Source organism: Lolium rigidum, chromosome 1 (genome assembly GCF_022539505.1).
Source record: "Lolium rigidum isolate FL_2022 chromosome 1, APGP_CSIRO_Lrig_0.1, whole genome shotgun sequence".
NCBI lineage: Eukaryota > Viridiplantae > Streptophyta > Magnoliopsida > Poales > Poaceae > Lolium > Lolium rigidum.
The window spans coordinates 87,021,181-87,037,787 of NC_061508.1; the positions used below are offsets into that span (position 1 = coordinate 87,021,181).

The 16,607-nt window shown below is 42.3% G+C and overlaps 1 protein-coding gene across 1 annotated transcript; it reads left to right on the forward strand.

Annotated features, from left to right (window-relative positions):
- Positions 1–1,694: 1,694 nt before the first annotated feature.
- On the forward strand, positions 1,695–6,672 carry LOC124677120 (phosphatidylinositol/phosphatidylcholine transfer protein SFH6-like). Its single transcript, XM_047213121.1, has 15 exons — positions 1,695–1,840; positions 2,379–2,455; positions 2,540–2,810; positions 2,935–3,034; positions 3,110–3,376; positions 3,461–3,538; positions 3,620–3,721; positions 3,799–3,848; positions 3,948–4,047; positions 4,167–4,265; positions 4,362–4,481; positions 4,656–4,818; positions 5,524–5,885; positions 6,069–6,146; positions 6,291–6,672. Exons 2-15 carry the CDS (start codon positions 2,449–2,451, stop codon positions 6,309–6,311), a joined length of 1,818 nt encoding a protein of 605 aa, XP_047069077.1. The 5' UTR covers positions 1,695–1,840; positions 2,379–2,448; the 3' UTR covers positions 6,312–6,672.
- The last annotated feature ends 9,935 nt before the right edge of the window (positions 6,673–16,607 follow it).

A 16,607-nucleotide genomic window follows, 5' to 3' on the forward strand; every position in this document is an offset into this window, starting at 1 on the left:
AAAACAAACTCGAAACGCCCCCATGACCAGGTACTATTCACTTTATATTCGCCATAATTTTGTCTTTTTTTTACCTAGAGACCATGGAAATTATTTCGCTTTCCAAACATTTTTTTACGAGTACAAACTTGATCATCCTTGGTTTCCAGGAAGATTCAATTTTTTTTTGACTTTTTAAAATTACTATAATTTTTTTTGTCTATGTGGGTGCGTTGCACCCGAGAGCCAAAATCCCCTTCCGGTCTTATGACCCCTAACAATTTCAAAAAAGCTATCTCGACTTTATAAACCCTAACAAAGTGAGTACCTATGTGTACCTATAACGTTTTGCCTTTTTCAACATCTTTTCTATTAATGATTTTAAGATCCATGGAGAAAATATCTAGTAGTACTAATGTCCCACCATTAGTTCCATACGCATTAGCAATATATCCAAATAAAATTTAAGGACCCAACTCCGTAAAGAAAAATATCTCAAATATAATGCTTAGATTGATCATTAGACAAATGTGGAATCCAAGTTTAATGTGCCATTATTAATGACATTATCATATTTATTTCCAGCCTATGTGATTAATTTAGAATTATAACTCGTGAGATTGTGAATAGATAAAAATATTTTTAAAAAATGTATTCGGGTGTTCTAGGAGAGAGATCATTGCTACTCATGCATTTGATGGTGTCTCGTGTGGATATGTGTTGCACTCGATATTTCCAAGTTAAGCGCTCAAACAACCCGTGTCAGACGCATATTTGAGACGATCTCACTCCTAGGCTACATGACCAATATTTATTGTTGGAATGTCTCCAAGTCAATGAAATTCTTAGTTGATACTCTTAATTACTCTAGGCCCTAGGGGCATGTACTCCCCTCATACCGGCTTAGAAGCTTATTACGTGCTTTGAGAAATTTTAATAATTAATTTTGTCGACAAAATACGAAATATATGGCATAAAGTTACACGATTGAAAGCTTATTTTGAATATGACTCCAATGGTATAATTTATGTGACTTTATACACCACCAAAATTATAGTGCCATTAGTGCTATATATTTTCTACATGGATGTTCATAAATACATTCTTGAAAATGATGGTTAGCCAAATTCACAATCCAAGTTTAATTTGCCATCATCACCGATAGTCGCCATAATCCTTCTTACTATTTGGGATCTTCCTGTTGAATTTGGAATTCTATGTTCGCGATATGGTCAATGCATATAAACGAATTTATATTTCTTTAGATATATATCTTTGGAACCTTTTTGACATCTTTTACGACTTTAATATTCAGACATTTCCAATTCTTTGAAAATTTTAAATTGGATACTGTTAATGGCCCAGGCACTAATGGTAGGAGATTAGGACGTACCAGTCCTAAATATTTTGTGCATGGATCTTAATAAAGGAAGGCATTGATGGAACGGGATATCCAAAAGGCAAAACGTACTCCCCAGAAGAAATGGTCCACTCTACCTATCCACCAGAAAGCAACATTTCTCGGCAGAATGACCATTTCGTAGGCCCCATCCGTCCATCTACTCCGATCTCTCCCCTCGCCGGTAGTAGTATACGCGTAGTGTACGGTGCCTGTGTACTACGCGCATTGATGTACCGTAGTTATACCTCCACCCTAAAATACGAATAAATAGGAGGAGTAGTACCACTACCACCGGCCACTCCCCTCTCTCCAGTTACCAACCGAGCCCAAGGAAGCAAACCGTGAGAGCGCAGGTGGTGGGGGAAGCTGAGCCCGAGGGGAGGGGAAAGAAGAAGAAGAAACCTCCAATCTTGCTCCTGCTGCCCCGAGCCAAGATTCTCTTGTTGCATCGACGTAAATGTAACTCCCCTGCTCCCTCTCCTTCCTTCCTCATCAGAAATCTCGAGTGTTCCTTCCTTTCTGCCTTCCTTGGTTTCGTGTGTTTCTTGGATCTGCCATGGCGAGAGATTAAGGGAAGAGGAGAGAGGTGAGTTTGAGTTTTTGTTTCTTTTTCGGTTTCCTGTTCTTGTTGTTCTTGCGCTCGTTTTTTTCGGGGTAGGATTTGGGACTGTCCTGTCAGGTTCGATCTCAGACGTTTTTTCCTTCTTCAGTTTAGGAAGGGTTCCTAGGATGAAATAAATGAGACGCTGCGTTTCTCTGCGTCAAATTTATTGCGGACGCTTTTAGTAGTAACCAATGCAGGTCCTCGTCGTCCTGCTCCTACAAACTGCAAATCGTTTTGCCCCGTTATTACCTCTTCCTCTGCTCCCTTCGTTTTTCTGCTCAGATCTGTGGCGCAGGCAGAGTTGCCATAGCAAATGTGTGTTCTTTTTATTTTCCGTCTTCTTTTCTGGTTCTTGCAGCTGGCTGCTAATAGTCTTTGAACTTTCCCCCGCAGAGGCGATTCGGCATTGGCCATTGAACGCGAGCGCCGAGCAGTTTCAAAGAACCCGAATTTGGTGGAGAAGATGTCGGGTAAGGATGAGCTCCTGCGTCTTTCTTCAGTTGTCTTTGTTTCTTGCGAAAAACTGTGTGTAAGACGCCGGCCGGTCACTGCAGTGGTCCATGCGGACGACATCGAGATATCGCTGTGCGACGGCAACTCGGAGGACGAGCGCCGCCGCCGCAAGATTGGCTCGCTGCGGCGGAAGGCCATCCACGCGCTCAAGAAGCGCGGCAGGCGCCGCGTCGACTTCCGCTTCCCGCCGGCCATCTCCATCGAGGACGTCCGGGACGCCGAGGAGGAGCGCGCCGTCGCATCCTTCCGCGAGCGCCTCGCCGCGCACGGTCTCCTACCCGACAAGCACGACGACTACCACATGATGCTAAGGTTTTTTCTCGTCACGGAACTATCTCCCCCTTCCGTTATCCCTTGTTTTTGTCCTCTACTATTTGGATAGGTTGCGAAATGCCTGGATCTGAAACTCGCCAATCTGATTGAACACGTGATGCAGGTTCTTGAAGGCCAGGAAGTTCGATGCAGAGAAGGCAATGCAGATGTGGGCGGACATGCTGCGATGGAGAAAAGAGTTCGGCGCAGACACAATCCTTGAGGTGATCATCATACTGGCCTGCGGGCAAGCGCTTGCTGAGAACTTCCAATGTCTGACACTCCCTTCATCTGGTCAGGATTTTGAGTTTGAAGAACTGGACGAGGTGCTGCGCTACTACCCTCAGGGATACCATGGTGTCGACCGAGAGGGCCGACCGGTGTACATCGAGAGGCTCGGGAAGGTCGACCCCAACAAGCTCATGCAGATCACCTCTGTCGACAGGTACATCAAGTACCATGTGCAAGAGTTTGAGAGGGCCTTCAGAGAGAAGTTCCCTGCCTGCACATTAGCTGCCAAGAGGCACATTGACTCCACCACCACCATCTTGGATGTCCAGGGCGTGGTATGTGAATGACCCTTCTTCGTCTGCGCTTGTGTATCTGTCTGTTTTGTATGTTTTTCTTGAATGTGTTCTTGGCATATGCAGGGTCTCAAGAATTTCTCCAAGACTGCAAGAGAGCTTGTACTCAGAATGCAGAAGATAGACAGTGACTACTACCCTGAGGTAATTTTGCGCCTCCATTGCTACTTCACTGTAGTATTTTGTTATGCCGACCAATGATTCTAAAAAACACAAAAAATGTAGACATTGCATCAGATGTTTGTTGTGAACGCGGGCAGTGGGTTCAAGCTCATCTGGAACAGTGTGAAGGGCTTCCTTGACCCAAAGACTTCATCCAAGATTCATGTAAGCTCTATGGAGTATTTATCAGGATCATGGTAATGCATTTTGCGAGCAGCAATTAATTGTGTCTTTCAATGTAGGTTCTGGGTTCGAATTACCTGAGTAGACTTCTTGAAGTAATTGACTCAAGGTTGGTATAAAACTCAAGCCAAGGAATAAGTGTCAATCCTTGCCCATGCTAGTTATGCTTTTCTCAGAACATTTTTGATGGTAGTTATGCTTTTCTCAGTGAGTTGCCAGAGTTCCTTGGTGGTTCATGCACATGCAGTGACAAGGGAGGCTGTCTTGGGTCGAACAAGGGGCCATGGAATGATCCTTACATATTGAAGGTATTTTACTGTACTTATGTAGAAGTCTTCTCTAATATACTGCTTTCCTTTTTTTTACTTCATGATTTGATTATATTTTGTAGATGCACTTATACTGCTATACTTGGTTCTGTTTGTAGCTCATACACAATTTGGAGGCTGGCTCAGTGAAGGATATCAAACCAGTTTCTGATGGAGAAGAAAGAAGTAGCTCTTCCCTTAGGTTAGAACAGCTGAAGGCAAGTTCCTGGAATAATACTTTAAACTCAAGCTATACACGTCTAGCTGATTGCTGCTTCTAATATTGTTCTGAACATCATTTGTGTTACTTCCAGTGGCAGGGCATGATGAGTGACACATCAAATGCTGAATCAGGGTCCGATGTTGATGACTTTGGATCATCATATATACCAAAAGGAACTGAATATGGTTGCCTCACTCCAGTCCATGAGGAAGTGAGTTCAATGCTGAATTCTTTTTTGTTACTTCCTAGTGTCAGTGTGGTTAATTTTGCTCTATTCTGCTTTCTATAGCATTAAAATATTTGCTAGTCTTACCCCAACTTTTCTCTTAAATCTCTTACAGTAATACCTTCTATGAGTTGATTTCAATATTTATGCTTGCTGCAGGTAAAGGGCATAGATTCTTCAACTTACTTTGTCTGTCGCGATCAGAGTTATGTGGATATCTCTCTTGAAACTGGTAGGAGAGTGCGGCGAACTACTGAAACTGTGCCAAAACAACTGGCTGATAACCGACAGTTTTCTACCAATGGAAGCTCTCGTGATATAGGTACCATCTCTTCTCTTCCACTTGCTTAGTAAAATTTGTGCCATCAATTTTTCTGCAACTTGCCAATATTGTTGTATATTTAGCCGCTTATAATTTGCCTGTTGGTTGTTGATGTAGCTTAGGAATCAATGGTCCATTTAACCGAAATTACCCGAGTTGCTTTTAACATCAGTACTGCATCGATTTTGTCTTGGTGCATGGCCAATGTATCCACTGATTCAAGACATAAATTGGCATTGCAATCTTAGCTGGCTAGGTTTCTAGATAGTAAGATTGCAAGGCATGCAGCGTAAAAGCCTTTAAATTCTGATTGGAAGGAATGAAGTACAGGTCATGTGGTATGCCTGCAGCTGCCAGTGCCAGGAACAGTTCCCTTGTGTAGCCTCACAGAGAACTGTTTCATTTAATATGTAGTACAGAAGGTTGTTGGTTTTTCTGATTATATTTGGCTCCTTGGTGATATACTTGCCTGTTTTACTGCTTCATCCTACTAGTTGAAATCATATCATTTAACTTGGTTCGCAGAATAAATCATCGAAACATTTGGCTCATGCTAGTGTGTTGCATCATTTTTTTTCTTGTTCACTTCTCATTGCGAAATATTTTCTTTGATTTTCTCTCCCTGAGTTATGATTTTGTTTCACCCTGTCAGTGGATATGGTGGTTACTTTCCTCCTTGATGATTTTTTGTTTTGTTTTTGGCAGGGAACGTTGGCAAACTGGATGGTTCAGTTGTCCTGATGGGTGTGGGAAATCTTGTAAAACTTGTGGTCTCAGCCTTGATCAAGATATTCTCCTTCTTCCGCCTTTTCATATCTGTACCAGTGAGGAGGCTTCAAAGTGCCAATCCTCCTACTGCACCAGTTCCAGTTGTGGAGAAGCCACAGCCTCGAACTGTAAGCGACGCTGATATGAGCGCTTGCTTACAGCGTATCGAAAATCTTGAATCGATGTGCAACCAGCTCGCCAGCAAACCACCAGAGATCCCTGAGGACAAGGAGCAGATCCTACTCAACTCTTTTGAGCGCATCAGATCCATCGAGGCTGACCTGGAGAGGACCAAAAGAGTAAGTTCTTGTGTTGCACAGCACAGTTTCTCTGATCGTAGACATCAAAGTTCTGATTTGCTCATGTGTCCTGAAACATTGTCCACAAATGAATCATATGACAGCTAGGCTTTTTTTCTTTCTCCTCAGTGCTATCTTTTTTTAAATAATGTGCCTTGTGTTAAACACTGTTCAATTCATCAGGTGCTTCATGCGACCGTGGCTAAGCAACAGTCATTGGTGGAAACTCTAGAAGCTGTACAGGAGTCGACCAGTGTCAGGGTATGCCATCTACAAACTTAGACTCACCGAATTGATTGTGTTTTTGCATATAGCGATCACGTACTGAATTAGCATCATTCTATTCTATGCTACAAAAAGTTGTCTGCCTAACTGAACTAATTCTTACACCCAATGCTTGTGCAGAGGAGGTTGTTCTGTTCATAGGGTGACGCAGAATCCTCAAAGCCATGTCGACATTAACCTGCGTGAAGCTGCCAGCTCCATTTTTGACCTCCCGGACTCCGAGCCTGGTTGCTGAGAGGAGAACGAAAGAGAAGATAGCATTGGATGCCTGTCGCTTCCTTTCGGAACCTCAAACCTCTCTCTTTTTGTAGTTTATATTTTGAGCCAAAGTCCCAGGTTCCTTTGCCTGTCGAACAATGCTCCGCGCAGCATGCTAGTATGTTTTTTGCTGGTTAAGCGTATAGTATCGTGGCAGAAAGTCGGTGGTGAGAATCTTGGAGGTTTGACTGGCCTGAACTTTCACTGAACCAATGGGCTGGTCAGGAGACACTAGTGGCAGGCTTACAGCTCATGTCTATGTAAATGGTAGTGCTATCTCTGATCCGATGATGATAGGTTATTGCGATGTCTGTCAGTGAAATATGGATTGGTAGTACTTTAGTTGAACTTTGCAAATCTCGTGATTTTGTTCAACCCGACATGACAACGTGGGTGTCCGTACGGGGCTGGAGAATCTTGCACGGTCTTTTACTACTGTGCGCGCCTGCACGCCACGGCAATGCACAGCGTGGTGGTGGTGCTCGGGTCTTGGTTGCAGCGAGCCGGAATCCTCTCATCTGCTTCTTCATGAGCTGCCCCACTTGCCAAAGTGACGCCAGTTGCCGGCTGCAGATTCATTGAGGGGTGTTTGGTTGGTAACAATATGTTTTCTTGCATCCCCGGAGAACTTTAAATCACCAAAAATGTATAAAAGGGAATGCTTGTTTCTTGCCAGCAACACTCGTCTCACACTTGCTCAGGAAAAATTGCACTGCGCTGATGCGAGGGATGGATGGCGGGAGCGCGCGATGGGAAAATATGGCGGGAAAAAACTGCTCACCTCCCGCTGACATTTCTCGCGTAGTTACACCTCACCGCTCAAAGTCATGCCACCATTTCCCCCCTTGAGAGCTCTACATCCATAGTTATTTGTCAGCACCGAGGTAAGGGACATTCTCTTCTCAAGCCGGTAGAGCTCCACAGTGACAGTTCATCCTCCTACACCTCATCGACATGTCGTCGTTTTCCTCCACCAGGACAGACTCCCAGATCACTGTGAGTACCTCGTAACCCTAGCTTAGATCTACACTACGGTAGCTGCTATGTGTAAGTATAGGGTAGCTTAACTTAATTCATGGTTCAATATGGTGGTGTTGCTTAGTTCTTGCTTTGATATGTAAGAGTAGATTGATTTTGCTTAGTTCTTTCTTCGATCTATAAGCCTAGAATAGTTTTGCTTAGTTCTTACTTCGATCTATAAGCCTGGAGTGGATTGCTATGATTTTAAGTCGACGTATTTGCGTCGAGCATCTGGTTCTGCGTTCTTCTAACATCCGTTGTCCACGTATAAGTGCGATAGTTGGTACAAGAATTAGTTGTCTGATGTGTGTAACTTCTTCCTGTACCAGCTTCGTGCTTACACATGGCAACAAACATAGAAGATTAGTATTGTCTTACAATCATAGTGTCTGCACATAAGGTGTTTGCTAATATAGTGATGCTTGTTAGCATATTGCTTGCTTACCATTGTCAATGATGTTGTCTTGTTAGCTTGTAAGTGTCAGACAAGCAACTTGCTTACCATTATTCTTGCACTTTGGTACTTTGATTATCCCTATAGGACGCAACCTTTCCTAATTTGCTGGCGAACTCTGTGCTGCTCTCTTAGCCACTCCGGTACATCTTGATGCTTGATAGGTACTACCCTATTAGGAAGAAGAACATCGTGATATGGCCTGCTGCTTTGTCCACCTTCGTGCTGAACCGGTTGTGTGAGTTGGTCAAGAAAGGGATGACCGGATTGAAGTTCTTCAAGAACCGTTACCTGAAGATTGAGGAGGTGCGTTGTGTGTAGAAGACATGAAGAATCATGATGGATGATGATGCATACTATGCCCACATCGATCAGTGCACCTTTTGTTTCACTTCGTTCACTCCATTTTTTTAGCTTGCATATGAGGAAGAACTAGGTAACCTCATCATTGCAGACTCACCCTAGGGACGCAGATCTCATCAACAAGCCCATGGAGAACTCTGCTCAGATGAAGAAGATCTATGCCAGGCATGTTCAGTTGCTCCGCTCACTCCCGCTGGGGTCCACCATGCTCTGATCCACCTCATGGATCACAAGGCACATGCAAACATGTATCTTGCGATGACGCATGCTAACAGGATGGTTCACCGCCTTCCTCACGAAATATTACCTTTGAGGAGCCCGAGCATTGGATGCTTGTTGTCGTGCTTGTTCTGCTGATAATGATGAACATCGCATGCATGGTGTATATTTTGGGAGTAGCTAGGTTTGATCAGAACTGATGGCAAGTCTATATATTTAGAGGTGTTATTTACGTAACCCCTCGGTTGATGAACTTATGTTGCATCACAAGATGTTGTTCGTGAACTCGTGGTGCAACACTATGATCCACTGCTAGATTATTCATTTATGCTAGCCTTGCTGATTATGTGATCTATGGTTGCCGTCCCGTCGCTTCCTATTGCATCGAAACCCTTGTGGGCAGATATGGTGAACTGCGTAATCTCAGTCGACCCGTGTAGGCTCCTTAATCAACGATTTTTTTTTGTCTTTTTTCCATCGTTTGTGTTATCTTTTTTCCTTTTTAAATCATATGATTTTGATTGGGCATTAAGTATATTGTTTGAATATCGTAAACAGTTATTTTGAACTATGTGAATATTTTTTTGAACCTATGAACATTTTCTTAAATCCACTGAATGTATCTTTCTAATCCCTTGATTTTTTTGAACAGGCAAACATTCGCGTCAAAGCATCTTTTTTAACCTCGTGAACATTTTCAAACCCCATGAACTTTTTTTGACCCTCGTGATTTTTTTGAACATGAACAATTTTCTAAGAACTTGTAATAACATGAAAAAAAATTAATATTAAAAAGTAAAAGAAAATAAAAATGAAAGAAAACTAATAAGAAGTGAGAAAGAAAACATAAAAACAACAAGGACAAAAATAGAAAAATGAAAATAAAAATGAAAAAAGTAGAAGAGAAACAAGTGAAAAGGAGAAACATAGATTTTTTTTATAAAAGCTTTATTGGGCTGTCCTAGCACCTCGTGTTGCCCCCGATGTGAAGCTAGGAGCATCTCCACTGGTAGCCCCCAAATAGGCACCGGCACTGCATCCTTTATTTGGGGAAGCCGTTTTCACACCGGCGCCTCCCAAACGGCGGCCACCAATATTTTTTTTCTTTTTACAATAATTTAAAACAATATATCGATCACATTTTATTCATACAATCACACAAATAGAATTAAATTATTCATACACTCAATCAAACAAATAGTACTTAAATTATTCATACAACCCAACAAACAAATAGTACTTAAATTATTCATACAACTAAACAAACGAATAGTACTTAAATTATTCATCCATGCAAACAAATAGAAATAAAATCATGCATTGTTGGCTGCTCCTCTCCTCGCCCACAAATGCGCAGCTAGATCCGCCTTCAGCTGTGCATGGACACCTGCATCTCGATTTCATTGTGCATATGGAGAAAAGCAGCGAATTCTTGAGGCACATGCTCTACTTAGCTAGTGGCCCTTGATAATCAAATGGATGATCATACTCCACATGTGCGTCGCGCTCGTTCTCAATGATCATGTTGTGCATGATCACACAGGCGTTCATCACCTCCCACATCTGTGCCTCAGACCAAGTGAGAGCAAGGTACCTGACAATGGCGAAACGCTGCTGAAGCACCCCAAAAGCACGCTCAACATCCTTGCGTGCTGCTTCCTGGCATGTTGCAAAATAGGCTTTCATCTCGTTTGATGGAGAGGGAATTGTCTTCACAAATGTAGCATACGTCGGGTAGATACCATCAGCTAGATAGTACCCCTTGTTGTATGCGTGGTTGTTTACCTCAAAGTTCACGGCAGGAGCTTGTCCCTCAGCTAGCTTGGCAAACACCGGAGAACGCTGCAGCACGTTGATATCATTGTTTGTTCCTGCCATGCCAAAAAATGTATGCGTGGCCGTTTACCTCAAAGTTCACGATGCCTGTTGATGTTCCTCCTCTTGCCTGGCTTCGAGCCGCCGCGCCGAGGCACGACGAAGAAAGGCTGGCGAACGCGTAGCATGTTCGTCGGAGATCGCTCGCCGCCGAACGGCTCGAGCGTTCGCTCCTCCGTGAACAGACCGCACCATCATCTCGTCGTCGCTGTCCATCGCGGCAATCGACGAACACCTTGCGGGCGGGGCGATACTATCGCGGTGGCGGCGAGCTCCTGTTCCGCGCGAAACGCGGGCGCCTGGCCGAGGGGTGGCGCCCGTGTCGAAGGACGGCGGTTCCTAGACGGTCGGCGGTGTCTATTGCAAGCAGGGTGGGCGCGGCGGCGACGGCGATGGTGGCGATCTAGAGGGGTAGGAGTCGGCTCGGGCGTGTGTAGGAGGTGGGAAAACGGTGTGTCCGACGCGTGCGGAGCCCACACTCGTTTTCAGACGTGCCGCGAGGTGCCGGCGCGCCTGATTCACGCCCTTGGCGAAGGGGCCGACACGGGGTTGCCGGCGATTCTATTGGGTTCCAAAATTGGCCGGCGCCGTTTGGGGCGCGCTGGTGCGAGCCCATTTTCGCTGCCGGCCCCCAAAATGCTATCGGAACCGCTATCGGTGCTAACAACGAAAGTAGGGCCATCTTGAATTTCTTTTTCGTTTTCTTTTGAAGAGAGAATGTTCTGAATTTCCCCACATCACCACGCAAAATCAATGCTTTGAATTTTGAATAAACATGTAATTTCAGCTGTGTGCTGAATAAACACATCAACAACAAAAAATTAGTTCTTGGACAGTCCGGGAACGGGGGCCGACATGCTTGCCTTCCCGTGGCCCGTCCGGTTCCGTCAGATGTTCTGAGAACCTCCTCACTTGGGCCTCCAGCTCCAGCCCACAGGAAGCCCATGCGGCTGGCTGGCGATGCCTGCCTTTTTTTTTTAGCACGGAGCCCACAGGAAGGCCGCTAGGGGTAGATCCATCTTCGCCACAGATTTGGAATAGTCGTCCAAGATTGCATTTAACGATTATTCCAAATCTGCTTCACTAGAGGATGATCTGTGTTGGTCAATCGTTTTGTAGAGACGCAAATCATATTAAAAAACCACACATGCCAAACCAGCAGAACAAGGAGCAAATGCTTCCATGAATCCTAACTCTTCAACACAGCTAAAATGCAAAAGGAAATCCTGTAGTGAATAAGCTTCACATACATAGTCACAGTTAAGTAATAGATTCGCTCCAAATAACACATTTTTACCATATAACTGAATCACTTACATTGCACATAATGGAAGCATGCGAAAATTATGTCTCTTTGCAGCTAAAATATATGCTGCTTAGTTAAAATGAAGCACAAACTCAAACTCATCTATATCCGCCGGTCCGTAATCATAATCTACTGCAGTAACTCCAATGCGTCTGTCCACGTGAGCTAACAAGAGATCATTTTCCGTGGGGCAAAATCTAGCCAGCAGACTCCTTCTGCATATGCACCAACAAAAATGTACTTAAATATTACTGCTAGGATTTAAATAACGAAATTGAATCGAATTAGGTGATATAACATCCATACATGCCAAAAATAGAAGATGCTGAGCATCGCAATACGCATAAATTTACTTGTCACTTGTATAGGATGCGTGAAAGAAAACAGAAACCCCACACGAACTGCTAGCCAAAGGACAGAAGACACAGTTGTTTTACATGAAAGTACAACAAATGCCCTGGGCATCCACATCAGGTCACTTTTCTCTCTACAAAAGAAAAAAAATGGTACCAATTATGAATCAGAAAAGGGGAAAACATTTTGGATTCCGATGTATATTTTACCAAGGAAACAACACAGCGGACTTTGAATGATACATGTGGACGGTGGCTGTTCTCACAATAGATGATCCAAATTTTCATGTGCACATCAGTGCATCCGTCATTTGACCAACCCAAGGATCAAAATATCCAACTAACTATTCATTATACATAAATATGATACTTAGCTGAGACAATCAATCTTATGTTGAAAATTTGCTGTGCCATCTGCTTTTCTCTGAATTCTAAATGCAACCCAGTAGGCAAAAAGGGTACACAAAAAAACATATAATTGAAACTTAATTTACCCACAATTTCAAAACCGTTGGATCAGAAAACTTTACATTAGTGGAATTTTATATGAGAAAATTATTAATTTTTAAAATGGCGTGGTAGAACTAGAACATCAAACAGACGCCTTGCGCATGGAATCAGGAGAGGTTTTCTTTATGCTATTTTGGACGAAATTAGGTACAGACACAAGTAAAAAAAACAAGATGCATGCACTGTAACAAAACCGGACACATACTTAGTATATCAAGCTTTAGGAGTAAACGGAGCTGTGGAGTCCAACATTGTAGCTTCCAATTCCTATTTGCAGTGCATGGGGGTAGCTAACTGACACCACAATAGATATACGTGGTTGTTAATATGAGCACCAAGGAAAAGTTGCACAGAACTGAAAAATAAGATCTAAAGCAATCTGAAATTAAAAGTTAATTCTTCATGTGCACTACCACAGAGAAAACTAATAGCGAAAGTAACCCCCATGTAAGGGGTAACTTGTGACACAAACCATATCATAGATTCATTACTATGAAAATCTCAGAGAGTGCTCCTGTCAATGAGCAGTTGAATAAATTATGTGTGCTGGTAGAGGACTTGAAGAATGCTGGTTACCCATTTTCCGAGGAAGTACAAGTGATGGTTGCTCTGTATTCTTTGCCTCATTCATGGGAGCATTTCAAGATATCTTTCTGCTACTCGGAGAGGAATTTAAACATGAGGAACTTGTGGCATCATTTACTCATTGAAGAGGACAGGAAGTACTCTCAAGGAAAGGAAAGAAGTGTTAATAAGCTGAACTACATCTTGATAGATACAGACAAAAAAGAGCTGGAATAAAAACAAGCTGGGTGCTGACCTGAGAGATAAGATTAATAAGAAGAGAGCTAGGTATGACAATGCAAGAAATCACTCTAGTCAGAAATTTGACAAGAGGAACTTTAAATGTCACAGTTGTGGTGAATATGGTCACTTCAGGTTTGAATGCAGAAATAAGAAAAGGTTCACTGACAGGAGGGATCAACATAATAATTCTAGTGATAACAATAACAAGCATCAGGACAACCGCCAAGGGAACTCCTCTCCTGATGGTACATGTGTGTCTTTGTTTGCACTGAATCTTTATTTACTTCTGAAGTGTCAAATACTTGGGTAGTGGACTCCGGTTCCACTTCTCACATTGCTAGGAACAATAGCTCTTTTTCTTCCATGAAAAGTATACCAAGAGGAACTAGATTTGTATACCTAGGAACTACAGCCCTATACACCACAACAAAATGGCGCAGCGGAGAGAAGGAACAGAACATTGATGGACATGGTTAGGTCCAAGATGGCTTATTCAGATTTACCTTTTATCTTTTTGGTGGGAAGCTCTACATACGGCAGTTTATTTATTAAATCATTCACCCTCAGAGGCTGTTAAAGTCACTCCCTATGAGTTATGGAAGGGGAGGAAATGAACTCTGCGCCACCTAGCTGTATGGGGTTGCAATGCACAAAATAGAGTGCCTAGCCAGAGCAGAACCAAACTACAAGCCAAAAGCACACCTGGAATTTTTATAGGTTACAGTACTGGATCAAATGGTTATAGATTCTATGACCCTGACAATAGGAAGCTGCTGGAAAGTAGAGATGCCATCTTCTTAGATCAAGGTACACCTCGTCGAGCTAAACGCCCGAGAGTGGAACTATAAGGTGATAACTCGCGACATTCTGGAAATATTTCTAATACTGAGGAACCCAACCCTACAGTACAAGATGAACCTTCTACTAGCATTCCTAGGAGAAGTGGGAGGGATACACAAACTCCTTCATACTTGGATGAATACTTTACTTTTTTAGGGGAAGTGCATTCTAAAGCAAGTTTAGAAGAGGAACCAAAATCTTCTAAACAAGCCATGGGCAGTCCGGAATCTAGTCTCTAATTAACTAGTGGATTTACCAGTTCCAAATGGATCTTTAAAAGGAAAGAAATGCATCTGGTTTGGTGGAAAAATACAAAGCCAGACTAGTAGCAAAGGGGTACACACAAAGGGAAGGCATTGACTTTGTGGAAACCTTTTCCCCTGTAGCTAAATTCACTTCTATTCGCATTCTTAGTGCGTTAACTGCTTACCTTGATCTTGAGCTTCATCAAATGGATGTTAAAGCAGAGTTTTTGAATGGTTATTTAGAGGAAGAGATATACATGGTTCAGCCTGATGGTTTCACTGAAAAGGGAAATCAGAATAAAGTGTCTAAACTGAATAGGTCTATTAATTTATGGACTGAAACAGGCTTCTAGGCAGTGTTACAAATTGTTTGATAATGCAATAACGTCTTACGAGTTTTCTATGATGAAAGGGGATCACTGCATTTATCTGAAGATAGTGGGAGAATTCTTTGTTATGCTGTCTCTTTATGTTGATGATATTTTGATTGCCTCTAATAGCAAAGGAACATTGTTAGAAGTTAAGTCTTCGCTGTCATCTACTTTTTTTTTTTTGACGATACTGTCATCTACTTTTGATATGAAGGATATGGGTGAGGCTTCTTATGGGATTATGCCTTTTAATGGTCAAAACCTTCAGCTGCAGGGTTATACTGATGCTGATTGGCAGGGAGACCTTGATAAGCAGAGGTCAACTTCAGGTTATCTTTTTCGATAAAGGATGCTTTATTACTTTAAGAAGCAATTACATCCAGCCTCTGCATAACAAGGATGCACACAGCCGTTTTGTTGTCTCAAGTCAAAAAGGATAAATAATAAAAACAAGGCGAAATACATATCGGAACGATGAATCATATGACGCCTAGGGTGTAGCTGGGGCATCTATCCGTAGACACGGTGACAATTTATTGTGATAATCAGGCTGCGCCCAAGGTGTCAAGTGATCCTAAATTTCATGGTAAGAGTTAGCATATAGAAGGAAGGCATCACTACATCCGTGATGTAACAAATAGGCTGAAATTCGTTCAGCTGGAATATTTACCTAGCATTAACATGGTTGCTGATCCACTGACAAAATCACTTATCCAGGAAGTATTTTGCAAGCATCTTGGTGACATGGGTCTTGGGAAGTTTGAATAAATGTTTTTCAGACAAGTGGGAGATGTAGGAACTATTTGTGTCTTGCAAACAATATACTGCATTCTCTTTATACATACGAGTTTTGAGTGTCCATATGGAATTTGCTTATATTCTGGAATTGATGAATATTTATTTGTACTTGAGGAATAATCTCAAGGTGCTGGGGACAACTATACCATAATACAGTATAATTATAAATGCTGGAAATGTAGGCTGTTTACAAGATCAGCTCTGTAAGCTGTTAATGCCTACATGATAGGAAAATGTTGCTTAATCATGGCACACGACTCACTCGTGCGTGTCAAGGACTTGTATAAGGATTGGACTCTGGAAAAGATTAGTTATGATCGTGGTTGTTTAACTTAATCAGGAGTCTATCTGGAATCCTTATCTACTGATTTAAACATCAGGAATTAGGAGTATAAATAGTCCTTACCCCCTAGCCCTGGAAATCACAATGTGAGCCGCACCACGGAATAGGCAAGGGAATAAGGGTTATGCTAATTACTCCTGGACTAATATCTTACAATGGCCAACCTGTGTTGCAGTAATCTAAAAAATGCATACTCACATACTGAACTCAAGATATATGTGAAAGCCTGGCTCAACCTGGTTTTGTTATTATTCTATGTGTCAAACTATTTTCTCTTGGAGTGTAATGCATGGCATGGGTACATTCGAGGACGCGACCCATGTGAAAAAACAGGATGAAGCAAGTATAAGAAAAAAAAGTATTGCTGCTGGTCATATCTAATTGGCTAATGTTTTAGCTAATTCTTTTTTATGGACAATCCTACCACTGAAGCCCCAAATACTGCGAGTTGTACAGGGAACAGAGAAGAGCATATACATTTTCTTTTTTGCTTTCTTAAGGAAAAAAGCTGGTTCTCATCATTCAAGAAATACATCAAACCATAAACCTACATCTGGAAAGTGCCCTAGTATAAGGCAGCAAAGATTAATTGTTTCTTCAATGAATAAGCTAAATAAATCTATTTACAATATAACCGTTATCCATTTTCAACTTCACATTAGCAATGGAAACTAC

Bases quoted from the DNA above. Each gene is read 5' to 3' on its own strand.
- LOC124677120 (XM_047213121.1), top strand. The intron at 3,849-3,947 runs GTTGGTATAAAA...TGCTTTTCTCAG, and splicing joins CTTGAAGTAATTGACTCAAG to TGAGTTGCCAGAGTTCCTTG. The intron at 5,886-6,068 runs GTAAGTTCTTGT...TCAATTCATCAG, and splicing joins ACCTGGAGAGGACCAAAAGA to GTGCTTCATGCGACCGTGGC.